A 22,835-nucleotide genomic window follows, 5' to 3' on the forward strand; every position below is an offset into this window, starting at 1 on the left:
TCGTTCTGCTATCATTTCCAGTCTGTTTCTTCCCGTATCACTGAGTTGATCTTTAGGTATGCCTTCCTGGTCTTGTCCTTCAGATGTTCACTTTCAATCTCTGCACATATCTTTTGGTAATAAAGTTAACTGTCTGCTCGAATGGTTCTCTTTAGTCTTTTACTGATGTTGTCCGCATTCTGCTTGTTACCTTTTGCCATTTGTCTCTCTTCGATGGTCTTTAGGGTTTCTTCATGGCTGCGAGGGTCTCTTGTGCCTCTTGTGTATTGTCTTACTGGCTTCTTCAGTAATAATAGTCTTTATATGTGTCCATAATTCTTCAGGCTTTTTTCATCTATGTTCAGTGATATAAATCGGTTGTGCAGACAGTTTATAAAAAACTTCAGGTATGTTGGTCAAATCGAAGTTGGAATTGACTTGTTGTCTAGTCCTTTTGCGCAGCTTGACTCTAATCTTTGATGTCAAAAGTTCATGATCAGTTCCACAGTCAGCTCTTGGCCTTGTTTTCGCAGTAAAAAGTCTCTGTTTGTGATTTTGGGAGAAGGTGTTCAGGATGGACAGTTGATTTGTTGTACAAAAGTCAAAAAATCTTCCTCCAGCCTTGTTTCTTTCACCAAGTCTAAAGTTTCCAACAATGGTTCCATGTTTGCCCTGGCCCACTTTGTCATTCAAGTTTCCCATGATAATGTGTAAGTCTTGTTTTGGCATCTTGTCGATTTCTACTTGAACTTGATCATAGAATAGTTCAACGTCCTCCTCCTCGGCATTTGTTGTTGGTGAGTAGACGTATGCACTGTGAAATGAATTGGCACTCCTCGTAGTCGTATCTAGATTACTCTTTCACTGACTGCATTGTACTTCAGGACAGTGCCGGACAATCTTCAGTTGACAATAAAAGCGACACCATTTCTTCTTCGGTTTTCATTGCCAGAATAGTAAACCCAATGTTCATTTGACCAGAAATGTCCAGATTGAGTCCATCTTAGTTTGCTAATTTCGAGCAAGTCAAGTCCTGCTCTGTCCACTTTGGCTTTGATGCTGTTGAGTTTGCCTTGGTCATGGTTCATACATTCCAAGTTCCGAACTTTATGATATCTTTGCAGCTTTTGCTCTTCCCTTTCGACCAAGCGATATCAGCACCCAAACATCCTTGTGGCTTTGATCATGACCCATCATGAGCGTTGGTAATGCTCACGTCAACCATTGGCTCTTCCCCAATAGCTTGTTGAGTTCCTTCCAGCCTAGGGGTGCATCTTCCAGTACTATATCGAATTCCTTTAGTTGTACTCTCTATCAAATTTTCTTGGCATGATACGGAAGTAGATTTCCAGGCCTTTCTTCCGTGCAGTAATGTTGCTCCCATGAAGGAACCACACTGAATCAGAGTTGTATGTTGTGAATAAAAACCGCTCCGTTGCACAATGTCCTGCTGCCGACACTGTCGTAAAAATTATCAATAATAAAAAATGTTTATCCATGAATAAGAAATTATTTTTAGTCTGAAACGTGTAGGGAAAAAAAAATTGCATTTACTTGGATGTACTGAGGTTGACAATTTTTACTATTTTCTGAAATAAAGGTTTTGAATTATTTTAATCAAAGAAATAGCTGGAATCTACTCTATTGCTATTCAGTTTTGGCCACACCGGGCAGGAGTGGCATTTCAGTGCCGAAGTTTCTAAGAAGCCTTAAACAGGATGAGCTGGACTACCCTTGTCTAAATACTTTTATATCTTACTATGTATTATACTTATATATGAAGTTCTGTAATTCTAGAGATATCTCTCAGCACTTACCACATTCCCTGGTAGTCCTCTGGTTCCAGGTTGACCTGCGAGGCCTGGTGGACCCTGGTGGTAAGAAGAGTTAAGAGATGAGCAATACATGAAAATTAAATTAGACTTAACCTTTCTCTTGATCCGAGGTGGGATGAGTTATCGAAAATAGTCACCTTGAACATATGCCATGATTACAGGCATCCCTATGTGTGCATACAGAAAGTCATGGGTCCACAAGTTAATGGTAAATAACTTGGACTATTCGACTTCCTAAACTACCCATTCCAGGTGGGCAAACCTCATCTGTCTACACTATATCATACACATTCTTCTTCTACCATATGGAGGGTATCTTGGACACCCAAAGATATCACCTCTTATATGAAGTGGCCCAACCCATCTGATTCTGTTTGCCTGTCCTGCTCCCAAACTTCATGTTGGCGCTAAGCTATAATACCATACAAAACTTGTTGTGGCACTGTTTTTGAAGATTTGTCTACTCTTGAAAAACTCCTTTTGTAAATGTTTTGAGGCACCACTAGACATTAGCTAGCAATCAAAGCTTGAACTTTCTAGAGAACACCATAATACATAAAGATATGTTAGGTATGCTTACAATATCTCCCTTAGGTCCACGTTCTCCTTTGTCTCCATCTTGACCTTTTGGACCCTGCAGTGAATACATAGAGTAATTATGATCTGGATTACAAAGATCTATCATCTAAACCCTTGGTGGTTAGGATGGTGGATAATTATCATGGTGTCGTCTAACCAGGCCAAATATGAAGGCACTTCTAACATCTCAGGATTGGGTTTCACGTGTTTAGGACTGATTAAGGTAATTCAATATAACCTAAAACTAAAGCAAGGAAGCAAACTCTTCATCTCATGTCCCACACATACAGTATAATAAAGCCAGTCAATATGGCTCTTATCTTGGCTTCATGGTGAGCATGGTGCACCCTCTCCTTGGTCATCTCAAAAGTAAGTAAGACCTAGGACCTGTCTTCTCAAAGCATGAAATATTCCTAACTATTTTTGGAACTCATTTTGCTGCACTGGAGGTAAAGTCTTAAGAAAAATAATTCTATAGTTGTACATATAAGGACAAAATAAAGAAAAACATCTGGTCCTTTGAATGTCTTGAAATTAGGTAAATGCTCTCATGATAAATTACATCGAGTCATTATTTATTTACCGAAAACTAGGCCAAAATGCAAAAGTATCGTGTGAAAGACTAAGTACACTCTTACTGTTTTCATAGGAATTAAGAGAGTCAGTAGTAGTCAGAGAGTCCAGGAGTGGACTTCACAGCAAATTCACCCCATGGACCATGCTCAGAGAGAGTGCAAAAATACCCAAGAGCTACAGCTCAGACTCCAGTACCAATGGAGAGGTTGATAAAGTCATACAGAAAATTATTACATCAAGTTATAGCTGCTAAAGGTGGTTCTACAAGCCAATAATTCATGGGGTGCACTTAATTTTTCACACACAGTTTTTTTTTACTAGGATTTAAAAGCAGATTTTACTGCAAATCCACATTAAAATTGCTTTAAATACTCTTTGAATAAACTTCCTATTAGTTTTACTGCAAAATATTCAAAATAACATGAAAAAAAATCACATGATTGTGTGCACTAACATAGCATTTCCCATCAAAATCAGTCAGAAACGTATTCAAAGTCAGAGAATTTGATGTCTTTTTTATGTGGATTTAGGAGCAGAATCTATTTCTAAATATTCATAAAAAAACTCAGTGTGAATGTTTCATTAGAGCGCTGATTTTTGTAGGTAGACGTTGTACCTATCAGACATTTATGATATATACTTTCGATATGCCACAAATGTCTCAGAAGGTAATGCCCCTATAATTCTTTAGTGTGGTCCCTGGATTAGTTCAGTATGACAATGTGGCCCTTAGACCAAAAAAGATTGTGTACCCATGGAGTCGATGTTGGTAGGAAAGGGTCATTATCCTTCCACCTTGACTTCTGTGATAGCTAGAAGGAGTAATTGACCTTCCATTCTGACTTCCATATTGGTTGGAAAGGGTCATCGTCCTCCCGTTTGAATGTTAATTTTGGTTGGAAGTAGCTTCTGTCTTTTCACTTTAACTTCTATGTTGGTTGAAAGGAGTCACTGTCCTTTCCTTTTGATTTTCTTGTTGTTTTGGAAGAGGTTCTTCCACTTTAACTACCATGTTAGTTGGAAGGGGGCACTTTCCTTCCACTTTAACTACCAAATTACCATGTTAGTTGGAAGGGGGCACAGTCCTTCCACTTTAACTACCATGTTAGGTGAAAGGGGGCACTGTCCTTCCACTTTAACTACCATGTTAATTGAAAGGGGGCACTGTCCTTCCACTTTAACTACCATGTTAGGTGAAAGGGGGCACAGTCCTTCCACTTTAACTACCATGTTAATTGAAAGGGGGCACTGTCCTTCCACTTTAACTACCAAACTACCATGTTAACTGAAAGGGGGCACTATCCTTCCACTTTAACTATCGAACTACCATGTTAGTTGGAAGGGGGCACTGTCTTTTCCTTTTGATCTCCATGTTGTTTAAAAGGAGTCACTGTCCTTCCACTTTAACTACCATGTTAGTTGGAAGGAGGCACTGTCCTTCCACTTTAACTGCCATGTTAGTTGGAAGGAGGCACTGTCCTTCCACTCTAACTACCATGTTAATCGAAAGGAGGCACTGTCCTTCCACTTTAACTGCCATGTTAGGTGGATGGGGGCACTGTCCTTCCACTTTAATTACCATGTTAGGTGGAAGGGGGCACTGTCCTCCCACTCTAACTACCATGTGAATTGAAAGGGGGCACTGTCCTTCCACTTTAACTACCAAACTACCATGTTAGTTGGAAGGGGGTGCTGTCCTTCCACTTTAACCACCATATTAGTTGGAAGGGGGCACTGACCTTCCACTTTAACTACCATATTAGTTGGAAGGGGGCACTGTATTTTCCTTTTGATCTCCAGGTTGTTTAAACGGAGTCACTGTCCTTCCACTTTAACTACCATGTTAGTTGGAAGGCGACACTGTCCTTCCACTTTGACTTGCATGTTAGTTGGAAGGGGGAATTTTCCTTGAACTTTGACTTTAATTTTAATTGGAAGGGGACACTGTCCTTCCACTTTAACTACTATGTTAGTTGGAAGGAGGCACTGTCCTTCCACTTTAACTACCATGTTAATTGAAAAGGGGCACTGTCCTTCCACTTTAACTACCATGTTAGGTGGAAGGGGGCACTGTCCTTCTACTTTAACTATCATGTTAATTGAAAGGGGTCACTGTCCTTCCACTTTAACTGCCATGTTAGGTGGAAGGGGGCACTGTCCTTCTACTTTAACTACCAAACTACCATGTTAGTTGGAAGGGGGCACTGTCCTTCCACTTTAACTACCAGATTAGCTGGAAGGGGGCACTATCTCTTCCTTTTGATCTCCATGCTGTTTAAAAGGAGTCACTGTCCTTCCACTTCAACTACCATGTTAGTTGGAAGGGGACATTGTCCTTCCACTTTGACTTCCATGTTAGTTGGAAGGGGCAATTTTCCTTGAACTTTGACTTTCACTTTAGTTGGAAGGGGGCACTGTCCTTCCACTTTGGCTTCAATGTTCTTGTAAGTAAAAAGAGTCCGTCCTTTTACTTCCACCCCACACGGAGGTGCAGTGACCTGCAATGATCAAGAGTTGGCACAAGTTCCTATTTATAGAAGGTTCATTCACTATTCTGCTGTGTCAGCTCGTCAAGTGATTTTAGTTAAATTCACCGTACAGACTGACCCAAATGTTCAGCGAGCACCGATCCTGACCGAGGAGCGTAGTACATTGTAATGGAGTCATTGTGGCAGTAGACCCCCATGAGATATTGTGCCTGGCTGCAGTTCGGTAACATCACTGTTGTGTAGATGCAATAAGATGCTGATCAGACATATGACCCCATTTTTACGTATGTCTAGGAGCAAAACTAATGCAGGACATGACGGATATTCACAGGAAAAAATAAACATGAAAATAAGAAACTATAATAATTCATATCAGAGACATCCGCTTTTTTCTCCACCTGGACGGATCTCTCATTCTTAAAATTCTCAACTCACAGATAAAATCTGTATTCAGTGAAAACAGATTCTTCCCTTACTGAGATAGAAGATGGCAGTTGGTGCTTATAAAGTTCTATGGAGAAGTATAACTGTTGTTTCAGGAGAACTTGCAGCAGAATGTATGTGTCTGCCTCTAGCTCCTCCCTCCTTCATAGGAAATGTCAGTTGGTGCTTATAAAGTTCTATGGAGAAGTATATCTGTTGCTTCAGGAGAACTTGTAGCAGAATGCATGAATGTATGAGTCTGCCTCTAGCTCCTCCCTCATAGGAAATGACAGTTGGTGCTTATAAAGTTCTATGGAGAAGTATATCTGTTGCTTCAGGAGAACTTGCAGCAGAATGTATGAATCCGCCTCTAGCTCCTCCCTCATAGGAAATGACAGTTGGTGCTTATAAAGTTCTATGGAGAAGTATAACTGTTGTTTCAGGAGAACTTGCAGCAGAATGTATGTGTCTGCCTCTAGCTCCTCCCTCCTTCATAGGAAATGTCAGTTGGTGCTTATAAAGTTCTATGGAGAAATATATCTGTTGCTTCAGGAGAACTTGTAGCAGAATGCAAGAATGTATGAGTCTGCCTCTAGCTCCTCCCTCATAGGAAATGACAGTTGGTGCTTATAAAGTTCTATGGAGAAGTATATCTGTTGCTTCAGGAGAACTTGTAGCAGAATGTATGAATGTATGAGTCGGCCTCTAGCTCCTCCCTCATAGGAAATGACAGTTGGTGCTTATAAAGTTCTATGGAAAAGTATAACTTGTTTCAGGAGAACTTGCAGCAGAATGTACAGTATGTGTCTGCCTCTAGCTCCTTCCTCCTTCATAGGAAATGACAGTTGGTGCTTATAAAGTTCTAAGGAGATGTATAACTGTCATTTCAGGAGAACTTGCAGCAGTGAGTCTGTGTCTGCTTCTAGCTCCTCCTCTTTGGCACCTTAGGAAATGACAGTTGGTGCTTTTAAAGTTTTATCTCAATGATGTGAATATTTCTCTTCACTGAATACAGAATTTACCCCTGAATTGATGAGAATGAACCAGTCCAGGAGAAAGAAGCAGATTTGTCTGATAAGATTTATTACAGAGTTGCTTACTTAATGTTTCATGTTATTTCAATCTGAAAGCCGGTTACTCTTTGAAAACTTTTTTTTTTCACTTTTCACATTATTTTTTAGTCCCCATAGGGGACTTAAACCCGTGATTGTTTCATGCTACATACAGCACTATCACAATATTGCAGTACGTTGTGATCATGACGGCTGAGCTGCACAGAAACACTGAGGTATCAGATGCTCCTCTTATAACACAGCTGCTCTCATACAAGGTGATAACTTTGGGTTTGTGCCCTTTAATTATGAGTATAACTGTTTCACCCCTGGTGTTTAAAGGGACACTAGCACATGGCAGGCGGTGGCTCGTTGACATCCACTCCAGTCTGCACAAGGTCGTATACCCTGCCCCAGCCGTGCCGCTGGATACAGCAGAGGTTCTCTATGATTGATGCTCACCTCTTACATCTTAATTGGAAGAGAGGGATGTAAAGATCCCGAAAACCAACTTTCCCTTAGAGACCCCAAGACAGTAAGATGAAAGCATTCACTCCTGGCGGCAATAAAAGGGGGCACACACAGGACTGACAGCTCCGCAGCTTTTATTGCCAATGACTTATTCATCAGCGCCCCCCCTGAGGCCGCCGCCAGCAACTTAGAGGGATGAGGCCTTTAACGGAGACAGGTGGAGGTACAGCAGAGCGAAGCTCGGCTCCATCCATCAATGGCTTCTCCCCTATGACTAGAGCAACCATCTCATGTCATATTTAAAGGGAAACCTTCCTCGGCTCCAAACTCCGTCCCATTTGATTTGTATACAAGTCATAATGCACAATATGAGGGCACTGCAGAGCTCTGTTCTCCCAGGAGAGGGCAAAGGCACTGCAAAGGGGAGAGTGCTGTGGGAGCTGCAACAGTAGGAGAGAGCAATATGTTTATGGGCATTGGAGCTCTACCTTATGCAAGTGAATGGATTTGAGCTGCAATACCGTAGAGAGCCTGTGGACAGGAGTGGCGCTGTTTCTGGAAAAAAGTAGCAATTCGACCAGGAATTCACGCAATGTGCTGATGACACCTACTGGTCATTGCAGGAATTACAGCAAGCAAAATAAAGTTTCTCAAAAAATATATTTTTTTTAAGTTTTGGATTATCCTCATTTTACATTTTTTGGGAGGAACAGCTCGTTATAGGTCCTATAGGGAACGTCACGGGAGGAATTGTAATCATAGTCATATTCATCTATCTAAGCAATGGCCTGATAGAATATCTTGACAATTCATCAGCTATGGCTCAGCAAATGATGAGGGTTGTAGTTCACAGCAGCCGACCTATCATATACTGTAAAGAAAGCCAATACAAGGCAATGACATTTATATGTACATACCTGTGGCCCTACAGGTCCAATGGGGCCCACATCTCCGGTCAGTCCCTGTGGTCCCTGGAATAAGAATATCATAAAGAACATGTAATGTAATGAATGATAAGAGTTGTAGTATATAGTACTGTTATGGGGCGGATGATGATTGCAGGTAATGGATGCCTACGAGGGCAATTATTCTTTCTTTTTGATACTTAAAATGCAGGTATTTTGGGCCCCAAAAAAATCATTTTTACAAAAATCTTGCACCTTTTTGCTTCTACAGTCTCTGTGTTGCACTGTACATGGCTGGATGCAGAATGAGTTAACTGAGAATCAGTAAGTGAGCTCTGATACCAGATTTAATAACTCATTATTGTCTTTTTCTGAGCTCCTTTTAGCTAATTTTTGACCATAGTCCACATCAAAGCTGAACTGAACTGTGTTGTGGTCATAAATCAGCAGCTCAGACAAAAAAAAATAAAATAGTTACAAACTCCTGGTCGGATGAAGCTCACTGATGGATTCTCAGTTAGCCCATTCTGCAGCCGGCAATGTGCAGTGAAAAAAAAAAAAGGTGCTGTAAAAGCCAAAAGGTGCAACTTTTTTAATGAAGCAGTAACCTATAGAATTGAAAATCCTTCTTTTCTTGAGAACAGAGAGGATTTTTAATAAGAGGTTAACAACAAAGTTAGTTTTTTTATTAAGGACTTTGCAACTTTACATATTAAAGGTGATGAGGAAACCCCTTAAAATTTTGAAAAAGATATGGCCATATTATAAAGATGGGGGACACTCACCGCTTCTCCGGGATTTCCTTCTTCTCCTTTTTCCCCTTTTTCTCCAGGAATTCCCTAGGAGCAAAGAAAACTTCCCATAATTACATTGTCTTAAAGGGGTTGTTTAATTTCAACCAAACTTTCTGCTAGTTCTAAAATAAATCAGCCGAGTATTCCTCACCCTCCTCGGTTCCATTGCTGAGTCACCGCCGCTGCTCCCGTTTCTGTTGTTTGTCTGCTGCGCTGATGTTCCGTCGACAGCGCTGCGGTTAATCACTGAGCTCAGCGGTTCTGCCCATGTAAAAGGCACAAGCTGCTTAGCTCCAGCGCTGCAAACAAACAACAGAGACTGGGCAGCGGAGGAGACTCAGCTTCGGACCTGGGGAGGGGGAGCAATACTCAGCTTTTTTTTTCTCTGAAATTAGAGAACCCCTTTAAGTTAAAAATTGACTTTTTTTTTTCCATCTTATAAAAATCTTTTACATTTCCATCTGATTTGTTCTCGCTTTTCACATGGCCTTTATGGTAAATTATAAAAATAGTACGTCTCTCGCCATCGTGTGGTGGGAAGTAAGAATTACAGTCACTATTTAAGTATTATCCTGTCTATAGCGGTCGGACCCCCTAGTGATCATGGGGAAAGTGGTCTGAACAATAAACGGGGGTTTAGCCGGGCTCAGTCGTAAACGGAGTGGAGGTGCACGTGATCAATGTCTGCTCCATTCAATTAAAAGGAGATTCCCTGAAAAAGCAAAGTGCAGCGTCCTATAGAAAGTGAATGGAGCAGAGGTGATTATCTGCAGCTCCTCTCCATTATACATGGGACTGCAGGGTCTCCATCCTGGGGGTCCAGATTGCCGAACTTGGAAGCAAAGCGTCCCAGAGGTCAAACCCCCAACAGTCTGTAAGTTATTCCACATCCTTCCCAAGTTCTGGCCGTCAGTGTTATGGGGGGCACTCTTATGTTACTGTATTGAAAGTATGGTCACTGTAACTTTTATGGGGGCACTCTGGCCATCACTGTCATCTGGCACTCCAGCTGTCCTTGTCATATGGCCACTCTAGATAGATAGATAATGGATTTATCTATCTATCTCTGAGGAGCTGGCCTTGTTCTAAAGACTATTGGACCAATGGACGTAGAGCAGAGTCCATGGCTCTAAGGGATGCAGACTTTTTCCAGCACGGAGCACCAGTTACATCAATCCTTTTGCTGTGTTTTATTACAGATTTGTTGGCTCGTCAGATCATCCTCAGGAATCGATGTTTCCAATTAGTGACAGTAAGCAGAAGAAGACGTACGGGCTGGATCTTATGTATACATAAGGCAGACCCAAGATAGGTAATCAATTAAAGTAATCAAGTCATTGTTCTACCAGCCACTAGTCCCCTTGTATGGATGGGCATAGTAGACCCATGGAGCCATTACCACAGGGGGTCTCACATGCAGTCCCAGTTGATGGGCTTCTGGAATATTCTTTATTCTTTGAGCTAAAAACAAATGTTTAACGGGGAGGGCGTGAACACTTCTGCAGATCCCAGGAGAGGAAGGACAATTAATCTGCGTGTTTTAGTGAGAGTTGGAGGAGTAAGGTGGAGGGACTAGGATCGATTGCTGAGGTCCTGGAGCCCATGGATGGATGGCCTATGGAGTTTGGAGATAGGTTGACGGCTGGGCTGGACACACGGCCTACAGTTATGGGATTGATGAATTTTCTTAAGGACTCTTGCTGCTGGATACATGTGCTTTGGTCGTGTTATCTGTCGTCTGGAGGAGCATGGACTGTGGCTACAGACTATACTGGCTGGAGATACGAAATCTGTGGGCCAACCAGTGAATATCGCCTGGTAAGGGGCAGTGGGACTACCGGCCCCGGGGAGGGGATATTGTGGACTGAGACAATTGTATTTTGGCCATTTATCTGGAGTTGTAAAACCTTGGATGCAAGGAATAAAAAATAGTCGCATCATTAACCTGCCTAAGTGATTATTACAACCCACAACCTCAGATCTTCACACTATCTATCGATCTATCATCTATCTATCTATCTATCTATCTATAGATGTGTGTATATATATACACACATATATATACATATATATATACATACAGTACAGACCAAAAGTTTGGACACACCTTCTCATTTAAAGATTTTTCTGTATTTTCTTGACTATGAAAATTGTACATTCACACTGAAGGCATCAAAACTATGAATTATCACATGTGGAGTTATATACTTAACAAAAAAGTGTGAAACAACTGAAAATATGTCTTATATTCTAGGTTCTTCAAAGTAGCCACCTTTTGCTTTGATGACTGCTTTGCACACTCTTGGCATTCTCTTGATAAGCTTCAAGAGGTAGTCATCGGAAATGGTTTTCACTTCACAGGTGTGCCCTTTCAGGTTTAATAAGTGGGATTTCTTGCCTTATAAATGGGGTTGGGACCATCAGTTGTGTTGTGCAGAAGTCAGGTGGATACACAGCTGATAGTCCTACTGAATAGACTGATAGAATTTGTATTATGGCAAGAAAAAAGCAGCTAAGTAAAGAAAAACGAGTGGCCATCATTACTTTAAGAAATGAAGGTCAGTCAGTGCGAAAAATTGGCCAAACTTTGAAAGTGTCCCCAAGTGCAGTTGCAAAACCCGTCAAACTGGCTAACATGAGGACCGCCCCAGGAAAGGAAGACCAAGAGTCACCTCTGCTTCTGAGGATAAGTTTATCCGAGTCACCAGCCTCAGAAATCGCAGGTTAACAGCAGCTCAGATTAGAGACCAGGTCAATGCCACACAGAGTTCTAGCAGCAGACACATCTCTACAACTGTTAAGAGGAGACTTTGTGCAGCAGGCCTTCATGATAAAATAGCTGCTGGAAACCACTGCTAAGGACAGGCAACAAGCAGAAGAGACTTGTTTGGGCTAAAGAACACAAGGAATGGACATTAGACCAGTGGAAATCTGTGCTTTGGTCTGATGAGTCCAAATTTGAGGTCTTTGGTTCCAACCACCGTGTCTTTGTGCGACGCAGAAAAGGTGAACGGATGGACTCTACATGCCTGGTTCCCACCGTGAAGCATGGAGGGGGAGGTGTGATGGTGTGGGGGGGCTTTGCTGGTGACACTGTTGGGGATTTATTCTAAATTGAAGTCATACTGAACCAGCATGGCTACCACAGCATCTTGCAGCGGCATGCTATTCCATCCGGTTTGCGTTTAGTTGGACCATCAGTTATTTTTCAACAGGACAATGACCCCAAACACACCTCCAGGCTGTGTAAGGGCTATTTGACCAAGAAGGAGAGTGATGGGGTGCTACGCCAGATGACCTGGCCTCCACAGTCACCAGACCTGAACCCAATCGAGATGGTTTGGGGTGAGCTGGACCGCAGAGTGAAGGCAAAAGGGCCAACAAGTGCTAAGCATCTCTGGGAACTCCTTCAAGATTGTTGGAAGACCATTTCCGGTGACTACCTCTTGAAGCTCATCAAGAGAATGCCAAGAGTGTGCAAAGCAGTCATCAAAGCAAAAGGTGGCTACTTTGAAGAACCTAGAATATAAGACATATTTTCAGTTGTTTCACACTTTTTTGTTAAGTATATAATTCCACATGTGATAATTCATAGTTTTGATGCCTTCAGTGTGAATGTACAATTTTCATAGTCATGAAAATACAGAAAAATCTTTAAATGAGAAGGTGTGTCCAAACTTTTGGTCTGTACTGTATATATATATATATATATATATATATATATACAGTACAGACCAAAAGTATATATATATATATATATATATATATATATATATATATATATACAGTACAGACCAAAAGTTTGGACACACCTCATTTAAAGTTTTGGACACACCTCATAAGTTTTCTATGGGATTAAGGTCTGGAGATTGGCTAGGCCACTCCATGACCTTACTGTGCTTCTTTTTGAGCCACTCCTTTGTTGCCTTGGCTGTATATTTTGGGTCATTGTAATGCTGGAAGACCCAGCCACGACCCATCTTCAAGGCTCTTACTGAGGGAAGGAGGTTGTTGGCCAAAATCTCGCGATACATGACCCTATCCATCTTCCCTTCAGTACGGTGCAGTCGTCATGTCCCCTTTGCAGAAAAGCACCCCCAAAGAATAATGTTTCCCCCACCATGCTTCACAGTTGGGACGATGTTCTTAGGGTTGTACTCATCCTTCTTCTTCTTTCTCCAAACACGGCAAGTTGAGTTAATGCCAAAGATGTCAATTTTTGTCTCATCTGACCACAGCACCTTCTCCCAATAACTCACAGAATCATCCAGATGTTCATTGGCAAACTTCAGACGGGCCTGCACATGTGCCTTCTTGAGCAGGGGGACCTTGCGGGCACTGCAGGATTTTAAACCTTTAAGGCGTAATGTGTTACCAATGGTTTTCTTGGTGACTGTGGTCCCAGCTGCTTTGAGATCATTAACAAGTCCCCCCCCCCCGTTTAGTTTTAGGCTGATCTCTCACCTTCCTCATGATCAAGGATACCCCACGAGGTGAGATTTTGTATGGTGCCCCAGATCGATGTCGATTGACAGTCATTTTGTATTTCTTCCATTTTCTCACTATTGCACCAACAGGTGTCTTCTGTTATGTTCTGCTACCAAAGCTAAGGAAAGAGAGGAGATCTGTCCCTACTATAAGACTCAGCTGAATCCCTACGATGTAACAGGGAACCTGATCCTGCGATCAGACCTGCTAAAGTCCTAATCTAGTCTGTACGGAGACCTATAGATTTGGGGAGGGAATCCCTACAAGTACTAAGGACTGGGAGGAATATGGGACACCTCCTAACAGAAATAGTAGCAGACAGACGAACAAACAAAATAGATAGAACCTAGAGGTCCGTAGACCAAGCAAACTAACAGAGTTAGATACAGAGCACAGGCTAGCTAGAAAGTAGATATACAATGAAGTCCAGCAAAGCCAGAAGGGCGGAGCAGGATTAAATAGGCCAACAAGGTCATGTGACCAGCAAAGGAAAAAAAACCTAACAGCAAGGTTCTAACAGTACCCCCCCTTCTAAGAGGATCCTCCGGATCCCCTAGGACCAGGCTTATCAGGAAATCTCCTGTGAAACGCTCTGATAAGTCTGGACGCGGAAACATCATCTGACCTCACCCAAGAGTTATCCTCGGGTCCGAAACCTTTCCAGGCCACAAGATACTGCAAACTACCTCTATACCGTCTAGAGTCAAGGATGCGAGAAATTTCATATTCCCCGTCCTCCACCACCGGAGGAACAGAGGCAGAGGCGTCACCATCCGACACAACAGCTTTTTTTAACAGAGAGACATGAAAGACCGGATTAATTCTCCAGGAGGTAGGAACCTCCAACCTAACAGCAGATTGGTTGACAACCTGAAGCACCTTAAAGGGCCCTACAAACTTGGGACCCAATTTCTTAGAAGGAATCCTCAACCGCAGATTCCTAGAGGACAACCAAACCATGTCACCAACAGCGAACAAAACCTCCTGTCGTTTCCTATCAAAGTAGTCTTTAGATTTTCTGTTGGCCTCCTGAAGATTACCACGCACATCCGTCCAAACTCTTTCCAAATCACCGGAAAAATTCTCCTCCTCAGGCACGGCAGATCCCAACTTGGAGAACGACCCAAACGACGGATGTCTCCCAGAACAACAAAAAAAAGGCGAACAACCAGCAGAAGAAGATGTATGATTGTTCAGAGCAAATTCGGCAAGTGGCAGAAACTCAGACCACCCCTCTTGATTGTCTGCCACAAAACAACGCAAGAACTGCTCAACATCCTGGTTTTTCCTTTCTGTCTGGCCATTAGATTCAGGATGATATCCGGACGAAAACGACAAATGAATTCCCAACCTGTCACAAAAGGCACGCCAAAAACGAGCCACGAACTGAGGACCCCTATCAGAAACAATGTCAGTAGGAACGCCATGAAGTCTGACAATTTCCTTGACAAAGGCCTTAGAGAATTTACAGGCTGGACTTACTGTTATGTTCTGCTACCAAAGCTAAGGAAAGAGAGGAGATCTGTCCCTACTATAAGACTCAGCTGAATCCCTACGATGTAACAGGGAACCTGATCCTGCGATCAGACCTGCTAAAGTCCTAATCTAGTCTGTACGGAGACCTATAGATTTGGGGAGGGAATCCCTACAAGTACTAAGGACTGGGAGGAATATGGGACACCTCCTAACAGAAATAGCAGCAGAAAGACGAACAAACAAAATAGATAGAACCTAGAGGTCCGTAGACCAAGCAAACTAACAGAGTTAGATACAGAGCACAGGCTAGCTAGAAAGTAGATATACAATGAAGTCCAGCAAAGCCAGAAGGGCGGAGCAGGATTAAATAGGCCAACAAGGTCATGTGACCAGCAAAGGAAAAAAAACCTAACAGCAAGGTTCTAACATCTCCTTCTCACCCAGCGTCTTACTTATGGTTTTGTAGCCCATTCCAGCTTTGTGCAGGTCTATGATCTTGTCCCTGACATCCTTAGAAAGCGCTTTGGTCTTGCCCATGTTGTAGAGGTTAGAGTCTGACTGATTAATTGAGTCTGTGGACAGGAGTCTTTTATACAGGTGACTATGTAAGATAACTGTCATTAATGCAGGTAACGAGTTGATTAGGAGCGTCTAACTGGTCTGTAGGAGCCAGAGCTCATAATGGTTTGTAGGGGATCAAATACTTATTTCTCACTGCAAAATGCAGATAAATGTATCTAATTTATACAATGTGATTTTCTTGATTTTTTGGGGGATATTCTATTTCTCAATGTTAAAATTAACCTACCCTTAAAATTATAGACTGTTCATGTCTTTGTCAGTGGGCAAACTTACAAAAACAGCAAGGGATCAAATACTTATTTCCTTCACTGTATCTATCTATCTATCTATCTATCTATCTATTATCCATTATCTATTGTCTATCTATTATCTATCTATCTATCTATCTATCTATCTATTATCCATTATCTATTGTCTATCTATTATCTATCTATTATCTATCTATTTATCTATCTATCTATTATCTATCATCTATCTATTATCTATCTATTATCTATCTATTATCTATTATCCATTATCTATCTATTATCTATCTATCTATTATCTATTATTTATCTATTATCTATCTATCATCTATTATCTATCATCTATCTATTATCTATCTATTATCTATCATCTATTATCTATCTATTATCTATCTATTATCTATCTATCATCTATCTATTATATATTATCTATCCATTATCTATCTATTATCTATCTATCATCTATCTATTATCTATCATCTATCTATTATCTATCTATCATCTATCTATTATCTATCTATCTATTATCTATCATCTATCTATCATCTATCTATTATTTATCTATCATCTATCTATTATCTATCTATCTATCATCTATCTCTTATCTATCATCTATCTATCTATCTATCATCTATCTATCTATCTATTATCTATCTATCTATCTTTCTATCTATTATCCATTATCTATTGTCTATCTATTATCTATCTATCTATCTATTATCCATTATCTATTGTCTATCTATTATCTATCTATTATCTATCTATTTATCTATCTATCTATTATCTATCATCTATCAATTATCTATCTATTATCTATCTATTATCTATTATCCATTATCTATCTATTATCTATCTATCTATTATCTATTATTTATCTATTATCTATCTATCATCTATTATCTATCATCTATCTATTATCTATCTATTATCTATCATCTATTATCTATCTATTATCTATCTATTATCTATCTATCATCTATCTATTATATATTATCTATCCATTATCTATCTATTATCTATCTATCATCTATCTATTATCTATCATCTATCTATTATCTATCTATCATCTATCTATTATCTATCTATCTATTATCTATCATCTATCTATCATCTATCTATTATTTATCTATCATCTATCTATTATCTATCTATCATCTATCTCTTATCTATCATCTATCTATCTATCATCTATCATCTATCTATCTATCTATTATCTATCTATCTATCTTTCTATCTATTATCTATCTATCTATCTATTATCTATCTATCTATCTATCTTTCTATCTATTATCTATCTATATATTATCTATCTATCATCTATTATCTATCTATTATCTATCATCTATCCATCATCTATCTATCATCTATCTATTATCTATCTATTATCTATCTATCATCTATATATTATCTATCTATCTATCTATTATCTATCTATTATCTATCTGTCTATCTATCTATTATCTATCTATTATCTATCCATTATCTATTTATCTATCTATTATCTATCATCTATCTATTATCTATCCATTATCTATCTATTATCTATCTAGCTATCTATTATCTATCTATCTATCTATCTATCTATCTATCTATTATCCATCATCTATCTATTATCTTTCTATCTATTATCTATCTATTATCCATTATCTATTTTCTATCTATCTATTATCTATCTATTATCTATCTATTATCTATCTATTATTTATCTATTATCTATCATCTATCTATTATCTATCTATCTATCTATCTATCTATCTATTATCCATTATCTATTTTCTATCTATCTATTATCTATCTATTATCTATCTATTATCTATCTATTATCTATCTATATATCTATTATCTATCTATTATCTATCATCTATCTATTATCTATCTATCTATCTATCATCTATCTATCATCTATCTATCTATCTATCATCTTTCTTTCTATCATACAGTCATATGAAAAAGTTTGGGCACCCCTATTAATCTTAAGCTTAATGTTTTATAAAAATTGGTGTTTTTGCAACAGCTATTTCAGTTTGATATATGTAATAACTGTTGGACACTGTAATGTTCCTGCCTTGAAATGAGGTTTATTGTACTAACAGAAAATGTGCAATCTGCATTCAAACAAAATTTGACAGGTGCATAAGTATGGGCACCCTTATCATTTTCTTGTTTTAAATACTCCTACCTACTTTTTACTGACTTACTAAAGCGCTTTTTTTGGTTTTGTAACCTCATTGAGCTTTGAACTTCATAGCCAGGTGTATGCAATCATGAGAAAAGCTACTTAAAGTGGCCTCTTGCAAGTTGTTCTCCTGTTTGAATCTCCTCTGAAGAGTGGCATCATGGGCTCCTCAAAACAACTGTCAAATGATCTGTAAACAAAGATTATTAAACATAGTTGTTCAGGGGAAGGATACAAAAAGCTGTCTCAGCGATTTAACCTGTCAGTTTCCACTGTGAGGAACATAGTAAGGAAATGGAAGAACACAGGGACAGTTCTTGCTAAGGCTAGAAGTGGCAGGCCAAGAAAAACATCAGAAAGGCAGAGAAGAAGAATGGTGAGATCAGTCAAGGACAATCCTCAGACCACCTCCAGAGAGCTGCAGCATCAACTTGCTGCAGATGGTGTCACTGTGCATCGGTCAACTATACAACGCACTTTGCACAAGGAGAAGCTGTATGGGAGAGTGATGCGAAAGAAGCCGTTTCTGCAAGCACGCCACAAACAGAGTCGGCTGAGGTATGCAAAAGCACATTTGGAGAAGCCAATTTCATTTTGGAAGAAGGTCCTGTGGACTGATGAAACCAAGATTGAGTTGTTTGGTCATACAAAAAGGCGTTATGCATGGCGGCAAAAAAACACAGCATTCCAAGAAAAACACTTGCTACCCACAGTAAAATTTGGTGGAGGTTCCATCATGCTTTGGGGCTGTGTGGCCAATGCCGGCACTGGGAATCTTGTTAAAGTTGAGGGACGAATGGATTCCACTCAGTATCAGCAGATTCTTGGCAATAATGTTCAAGAATCAGTGATAAAGTTGAAGTTACGCAGGGGATGGATCTTTCAGCAAGACAATGATCCAAAACACCACTTCAAATCTACTCAGGCATTCATGCAGAGGAACAATTACAATGTTCGGGAATGGCCATCCCAGTCCCCAGACCTGAATATCATTGAACATCTGTGGGATCATTTGAAGAGGGCTGTCCATGCTCAGCGACCATCAAACTTAACAGAACTGGAATTGTTTCGTAAAGAGGAATGGTCAAAAATACCTTCATCCAGGATCCAGGAACTCATTAAAAGCTACAGGAAGCGACTAGAGGCTGTTATTTTTGCAAAAGGAGGATCTACTAAATATTAATGTCACTTTTCTGGTGAGGTGCCCATACTTATGCACCTGTCAAATTTTGTTTGAATGCAGATTGCACATTTTCTGTTAGTACAATAAACCTCATTTCAAGGCAGAAACATTACTGTGTCCAACAGTTATTACATATATCAAACTGAAATAGCTGTTGCAAAAACACCAATTTTTATAAAACATTAAGCTTAAGATTAATAGGGGTGCCCAAACTTTTTCATATGACTGTATTTCCATCACTTGTGTTTTCTCTCCTCGGTGGCTGCTGACTGATTTCTGTCATTATTCTGAATAGCGGATTATTTCCCCTCATTATTACAGACAATTAGGCTCGTCTCCTTCTCCGGAGGTGGCGGTGGTGGCGTTGTTCAGGTGACGCACTGGTTGCTACGACAACGGCTGCCCAGGTTATCACAGCCACAGGTAAATATAGTAACCCTCCATTTCCTCTGCAGAGATGTAGCAGAGCTGAGGGTGTCACTCGCCCTATTTGCCTTGTGATCGCTCTTTATAGGACCGCACTTAACCCTGCCGCGTTACCAGGAAGAAACCGCCGAGGATCGCTCTGAGCTCTGCTACATCGGTGTAGTTTAGCGCTGGCATTGATGATACTTACGGGCACTCCGGGCTCGCCGACCACAGTCTCTGTCTGGAAGGAAACAGATATATTAGCTTCTAGCAATAGTTACTGTAGATCTAGGAAACATGGGGTTAATAATATGGGGTCTTTGATGGGGTCACATGTATGCAGCAGATCTGGTGGACCCTGTGTCATCTTGTCTCCTACATTGTGGTGAATGATGGCAGCGGAGATGCAGTTTTGCAGAATGCGCTCGCTGCTGATTTGCGGATATTCCGATATCTGATCAATATATATGGATCTTTGTGTTTTATTTTGCCAATTTGGAAACACAGCACTAAATGATACCATGATGACTTCTTTCAGTCACCACTAGGGGGAGCTCTGGAACTAACAGTATACTGTTTATACATTATCTCTTAGATGATCTCTGTCATTTAAAAAATATTTCTGCTTATCTCATGCTAGTGCTGGATTCACGGCTACATTGCTCAGTTCTGCTGTATGAAGTCCTCCATGCTGTTGCTTTCTAATAAGTGTATATCTCACCCACAGCTGGATTCACATCTACACTGCCCAGTACTGCTGTATAACAACCTCCATTCTGCTGCTTTTTACTAAGCGTTTATCTTACCCCTGAGCTGAAGTCACAGTTTCACTGTTGTATAATGTTCTCCATGAAGCTGCTTTATAGTAAGCGTTCATCTCATGTCACAGCTGGATTCACATCTACACTGCTCAGTACTGCTGTATAATAACCTCCATTCTGCTGCTTTTTACTAAGCATTTATCTTACCCCAGAGCTGAAGTCACAGCTTCACTGTTGTATAATGTTCTCCATGAAGCTGCTTTATAGTAAGCGTTCATCTCATCCCAGAGCTGGATTCACATCTACACTGCCCAGTAGTGCTGTATAATAACCTCCATTCTGCTACTTTTTACTAAGCATTTATCTTACCCCAGAGCTGAATTCACAGCTTCACTGTTGTATAATGTTCTCCATGAAGCTGCTTTATAGTAAGCGTTCATCTCATCCCAGAGCTGGATTCACATCTACACTGCCCAGTAGTGCTGTATAATAACCTCCATTCTGCTACTTTTTACTAAGCATTTATCTTACCCCAGAGCTGAAGTCACAGTTTCACTGTTGTATAATGTTCTCCATGAAGCTGCTTTATAGTAAGCGTTTATCTCATCCCAGAGCTAGATTCACATCTACACTGCCCAGTAGTGCTGTATAATAACCTCCATTCTGCTACTTTTTAGTAAGCGTTTATCTTACCCCAGAGCTGAATTCACAGCTTCACTGTTGTATAATGTTCTCCATGAAGCTGCTTTATAGTAAGCGTTCATCTCATCCCAGAGCTAGATTCACATTTACACTGCCCAGTAGTGCTGTATAATAACCTCCATTCTGCTGCTTTTTAGTAAGCGTTTATCTTACCCCTGAGCTGAATTCACAGCTTTACTGTTGTATAATGTTCTACATGAAGCTGCTTTATAGTAAGCATTTATCTCATGCCACAGCTGGATTCACATCTTCACTGCCCAGTAGTGCGGTATAATAACCACCATACTGCTGCTTTTTACTAAGCGTTTATCTTATCCCAGATCTAAATTCATAGTTTCACTGTTGTATAATGTTTTTCATGAAGCTGCTTTATAGTAAGCGTTCATCTCATCCCAGAGCTGGATTCACATTTACACTGCCCAGTAGTGCTGTATAATAACCTCCATTCTGCTGCTTTTTAGTAAGCGTTTATCTTACCCCAGAGCTGAATTCACAGCTTCACTGTTGTATAATGTTTTTCATGAAGCTGCTTTTTTAGTAAGCGTTTATCTCATCCCTGAGCTGGATTCACATTTACACTGCCCAATACTGCTGTATAATAACCTCCATGCTGCTGCTTTTTACTAAGCGTTTATCTTACCCCAGATCTAAATTCACAGCTTCACTGTTGTATGATGTTTTTCATGAAGATGCTTTATAGTAAGCGTTCATCTCATCCCAGAGCTGGATTCACATCAACACTGCCCAGTACTGCGGTATAATAACCTCCATGCTGCTTTTTACTAAGTGTTTATCTTACCCCAGAGCTGAAGTCATAGCTTCACTGTTGTATAATGTTCTCTAAGAAGCTGCGCTTTAGCGTACCAGCAAAGTCTATGAAATTCCAGAAATTTCATGCACACACCTTGGTTTTTATTTGATCAGGATTTTGTGCTTTGCATGTTTTTTTGCAGAATAGAGCATGCCAGTTCTTTCAGCGTTTTTTCACCCATTGGAAGTAATGGGCAAGGAAAAAAACTCTGAAAAAATGCACTAAAAACGCAGGTGTCATGTTTTTCAGTGTTTTTTGGGCCAAAACAAGAATGAAATATTTTTTTCAGTGAACTTTATGTACATGCATAAAGAGACAAAAGGACAGTGAAAAAAAAACGCACCAAAAATGCACCAAAAAACAAGCAAAAAAGCAAGAAAAATCTTGAACAAACCTCCTGGCAAGAGATCAGGTTTTGCTGTAGAAAAAAACGCTGAAAAACCCAATGTGCGAACACGACCTAAGCGTTCATCTCATCACAGAGCTGGATTCACATCCGCACTGCTCAGTACTGCTGTATAACAACCTCCATGCTGCTGCTTTTGACTAAGCTTTTATTTTACCCCAGAGCTGAATTCACAGCTTCACTGTTGTATAATGTTCTCTATGAAGCTGCTTTATAGTGAGCGTTTATCTAATCTCAGAGCTAGGTTCATATCTACTCTGCCCAGTATTGCTGTATAATGACATCTATGCTCCGCTTTCTAATAAGCGTTTATCTCATCCTAAAGCTGGATTCACAGCTACACTGCTGTATAATGTCCTGCATGTAGCTGCTTTCCAGTAAGTGTTTAACTTATCCCAGAGCTGGATTCACATCTTTACAGCCCAGCACTGCTGTAAAAAGACCTCAATGCTGCTACATTCTAATATGTGTTTATCTCACCCCAGAGCTGGATT

The 22,835-nt window shown here is 40.2% G+C and overlaps 1 protein-coding gene across 2 annotated transcripts in view; it reads right to left on the minus strand.

Moving 5' to 3' along the window:
• Positions 1 to 22,835, minus strand: part of COL22A1 (collagen type XXII alpha 1 chain) — a 519,049-nt gene that overhangs the window by 156,592 nt on the left and 339,622 nt on the right. For both annotated transcript variants that reach the window (XM_073679923.1, XM_073679924.1), the window contains 5 exons: positions 19,870 to 19,902; positions 9,095 to 9,148; positions 8,322 to 8,375; positions 2,395 to 2,448; positions 1,797 to 1,850 (listed from right to left, as the gene is read on the minus strand). In XM_073679923.1, coding sequence (XP_073536024.1) covers positions 1,797 to 1,850; positions 2,395 to 2,448; positions 8,322 to 8,375; positions 9,095 to 9,148; positions 19,870 to 19,902 — 249 coding nt within the window. The remainder of the gene's footprint in view (positions 1 to 1,796; positions 1,851 to 2,394; positions 2,449 to 8,321; positions 8,376 to 9,094; positions 9,149 to 19,869; positions 19,903 to 22,835) is intronic.

The sequence above is a fragment of the Phyllobates terribilis genome, unplaced genomic scaffold (genome assembly GCF_046119375.1).
Source record: "Phyllobates terribilis strain yellow unplaced genomic scaffold, ASM4611937v1 Scaffold_4__5_contigs__length_816908805, whole genome shotgun sequence".
NCBI lineage: Eukaryota > Metazoa > Chordata > Amphibia > Anura > Dendrobatidae > Phyllobates > Phyllobates terribilis.